The following is a 4,183-nucleotide window of genomic DNA, read 5'->3' as shown; positions in this document are numbered from 1 at the left end:
AAATGCATAATCTTTGCAAATTATTATTCTTCTTGTGAGATATTGCGCATGCGCGAGCACCGTTTCAGGCGTGCAGTATGGACTGAAGAACACTGCATAATATAGCTTGCTATGAGAGAAAGAGCGTTGAGAGACTGAGGAAAGGTGGCAGGGAGGAAAGCTGAGGGCAGTAAAAAAGAATGAGGCTGAGCGAGAGACAGACGGTGAGGCAAGGGAAGGACAGGAGGGGACGAGTTAGTAGTTTTGCTTCCCACAGGCTAGAGCGCTCTCCCAATCATACACACAGATCTACTGATAACAGTTTATTTCATAAATCTATGCTGAGATATCCCCTAACCATTTTAAATGTATATCCATCACAAAATATAACTCCTCTGGTCAGATATTGCGCGTGCGCTACCACACTAACGTAGCCAAATTGTGTACTGACTGGTACATGCAGCGGGCACCTTACATGCGAGGTCTTCTTCCTATTTCTCAAGAAGGGTATACAGATAAAATATTATCATATAAATCTATGCTAGAATACCTCCTTTCTATTCTAAATGCATAATCTTTGCAAATTATTCTTTTTTTGTGTGAGATATTGCGCATGCGCGAGCACCGTTTCAGGCGTGCAGAATGGACTGAAGAACACTGCATAATATAGCTTGCTATGAGAGAAGGAGCGTTGAGAGACTGAGGAAAAGCGGCAGGGAAGAAAGCTAAGGGCGGTAAAAAACGAATGAGGCTGAGCGAGGGACAAAGGGGAGGGGGGCAAGGGAAGGACAGGAGGGGATGAATTAGTAGTTTTTCTTCCCAAAGGCTATAGGGCGGTCTCCCAATCATAAACACAGGTCTACTGATAACAATTTATTTCATAAATCTATTCTGAGATATCCCCTAACCATTTTAAATGTATATCCATCACAAAATATAACTCCTCTGGTCAGATATTGCGCGTGCGCTACCACACTAACGTAGCCAAATTGTGTACTGACTGGTATATGCAGCGGGCACCTTACATGCGAGGTCTTCATCCTATTTCTCAAGAGAGGTATAGTTGTGAAATATTATCATATAAATCTATGCTAGAATACCTCCTCCCTATTCTAAATACATAATCTTTGCAAGATATTATTTTTCTCGGGAGATGTTGCGCATGCGCGAGCACCGTTTCAGACGTACAGTGCTCGAAATGGGTATACTACCCATGCATTTATAAGCCTTATACCCCATGTCGGTCAATTTACGGTGCAGCTACCTACTGATTTATACGCAACGTTATATGGATTATATATATAGATTTAGTGGTGCTGCCCCTGGGACACGCATTATTATATCGACAATCTTGTGTAAAATTATCAAATGATAGAATGCATGCAGGGGCGTGTACAGTATTTGTAGCAGGGGTGAGGGGGTCTAACCGTAACCCAAACTTGCGAGCACGCGAAGGGGGGGTCTGGGGAAAAAAATTTGAAATTATCCTCCCTTAGATACGTTTTCTGCGCGAGCAGGGGGGGGGGGTCCGGACCCCCTGAACCCCCCGGCCCTGTACACGCCCCTGGAATGGTATGGAAAAGATTCAAGAAAGAGAAATCGAGTTGTTATATGCATTAAATTTATCTAGAAAAAGCGCCCCGTTGGTGACGAGTTAGAGTGTAGGCGCGAGTGTAGGCGAATACTGTCTGATCAATAATACATAATTTCAGTGACCGGGTAGATTTTACTTCAAAAAAATAATGCGCACAGTCGGCGCTGCTCTTTTGTTACCGTGCAAAATGGCAGAGCCAACAGAACAAGACCGTAGCATGTTTGTTGCATTTCTTGAAGATATTATCTATAGTCCCATAAATTTAGCGTTGCTAGCAATTTGCGCGTTTCTTCTATATAAAATTATTAAGGGAAGGCGAGAATCAGTACCTGCCACACCCAGCCGTCCCCCCTTGCCGAAGTTAAAGAAACAAGATTTCGCGTTGCACCAGCTGAATCAGTACAACGGACTTGGTCCAGATGAACGAATTTGCATCGCAGTTAATGGGAAAGTGTTCGATGTTACGCGCGGACGTCGCTTCTATGGACCAGGTATAAAGAATATATGAACGTGATTTTGTGTAGTTTTTTAGTGACGTAATTCTTACATACAAAAATTGCCGAATCGCAATGGCAATGCATGTACAGTGCACTGATACTGACACTGACATGTCGCCCCAAGAAACGGTATTGCTAGGGTTAGAATGTCAGACAATCCGTCGCACAGCCTGGTCGGGCTAACACTGACAGTGTCATGCCAGTCGAACAATCGGAACACGGCCATTTCATTGCCAGACATTGGTTATAAAGTTAAGTCAAGTGGTCGTGTAATACCGGTACATTATTACATAGTATATTACTTAGTATTATTAGTATTACACTATTTATACAAGCAAAGTGATACATGTCTACAGTAAGGGCACAAACTATTCATTTTCTTCATCTTGCTCATTACCAATTCGCTGGACAAGTTGATACCAGTTGCGAGTTGGTGTAATATATTGATCTGACAGCTGCATGGTATGTCAGTGAGATCATTTAGAAGTTTGTTAGGCAAGACCAGTTGAGCCAAGGATTTCTTATCACAAATGCCTCCATCCTAGGTCTGTGGCACTGCCGGTGTTGTGTTACCTGTTGTTGGTGGCATGCCTTGCCGACCACGTCTCGCTCTGGACACCCCGTATCAATTATCGCATTGTGAGCTGCTGTATCGCGATACATCGGTGAATCGTTACACCCCTAGTTCCCTCTGAGAAAGCCTAAGGTGCTTTTAGCCTTTTTAACTGACTTGTCAATGTGTGCATTCCAAGATAATTTGGAAGTTATGTTTACTCCAAGGTATTTTATAAATAAAATAAAGCAAAATTTTGCCAATTTTTTGTGCATTTCCTTTTGAAGTGTAGCTCGTGCAAAGTACATTGCAGTTCTTAGCATGGAATGACGTTCCCAAAGTCTGCTTCCAATTAGTGAGATGCATTAAATATTCTTGGAGAGTTGTACAGTTGGTGATAAAATTGAGCCTGTTGGACAGAATGCATGCAGTCGTCACCAAAAAGTAACATTTTTGAATTTGCACAGTCTGGCAATTCATTGACGATAGAGAAGGAATAACAGGGGATTGATGACAGTGCCTTGCAGTATGCCGCAGGTGGTAGGTACCTTGCCAGACATTGCTTCCTTCACAACCACTTGCTGGCTTCCATTTGACAGAATTGCAGACATCTAACCAGATCACATGCAAAATAGTCCCAAGAATAAGACACTGGTTCTTATATAACAGCTAGTCTACTTTTCCCCTTCCTGTGATACTTAGAAGGCACTATATGGAAAAGTAGTGCAAAGAATGTCAGGATCCTTTTTCTGCAAAAAATGGCATTGTAGCACCTTCAGACTAACATTTCGTCCAATTCAGTTACCCCAGTGATGTGAATTGAACTGATGCCACCTGTTGGAAATTAACATTATTAAGTTTTTTTTATCTTAGCATATGTGTTTTGTACATAGTGGTTACACGTCCTGTCACCAGATGCTACACTCAAATGTCACACTGAATGTCTGGTTACTATTTTTTTAACCTATTTTACGTGATTGTGTTACTAAATTGCTCACAATGTGCATGTGTGATTAATATTTTACATAATATATATTGTGTACTGTATAATACACTAGTATATGTGTAGTATTAGAGATAGTGTATCAATATCCATAATCAAGTGCCTGATCGGGATTACCATCGACTGTATAACCGCATGGTAACTGTGCGTTTGTTATGCAGGCGGTCCTTACGGCATTTTTGCTGGTCACGATGCATCGCGAGGGCTTGCAACATTTTCCGTGGGCGCAGAGGCGATCAAGGATGAATGTGATGATCTCTCTGACCTGACTTCAGAGCAGATGGATTCTGTGCGAGAGTGGGAGCTACAGTTTATGGGTATGTCACTAGTGCCAAATAGAAGGATTGAATTTTATTGAAAAAGAAATGGAGGCGCATGATTACTGATGAATTAATAACATAATAACATTAATAATGTAACTCTTTAGCATATTGCAGTAAGTTGATCAATAGAGAACTACTTGACTAATGAAATCTCTCTCTTGCTCTCTCTCTCTCTCTCTCTCTCTCTCTCTCTCTCTCTCTCTCTCTCTCTCTCTCTCTCTCTCTCTCTCTCTC

At 41.8% G+C, this 4,183-nt stretch overlaps 1 protein-coding gene across 1 annotated transcript in view; it reads left to right on the top strand.

Moving 5' to 3' along the window:
* The first annotated feature begins 1,749 nt into the window (after positions 1-1,749).
* LOC106806787 (membrane-associated progesterone receptor component 1-like) overlaps positions 1,750-4,183 on the top strand; it is a 6,143-nt gene continuing 3,709 nt past the window's right edge. Inside the window, exons 1-2 of the mRNA XM_014808862.1 lie at positions 1,750-2,064; positions 3,788-3,943. Of these exons, the coding sequence (XP_014664348.1) occupies positions 1,761-2,064; positions 3,788-3,943 (460 nt within the window). The 5' untranslated portion in view covers positions 1,750-1,760. The remainder of the gene's footprint in view (positions 2,065-3,787; positions 3,944-4,183) is intronic.

The sequence above is a fragment of the Priapulus caudatus genome, unplaced genomic scaffold (assembly GCF_000485595.1).
Source record: "Priapulus caudatus unplaced genomic scaffold, Priapulus_caudatus-5.0.1 Scaffold179, whole genome shotgun sequence".
NCBI lineage: Eukaryota > Metazoa > Priapulida > Priapulimorpha > Priapulimorphida > Priapulidae > Priapulus > Priapulus caudatus.
This window is presented reverse-complemented; position numbering and strand designations above follow the sequence as displayed.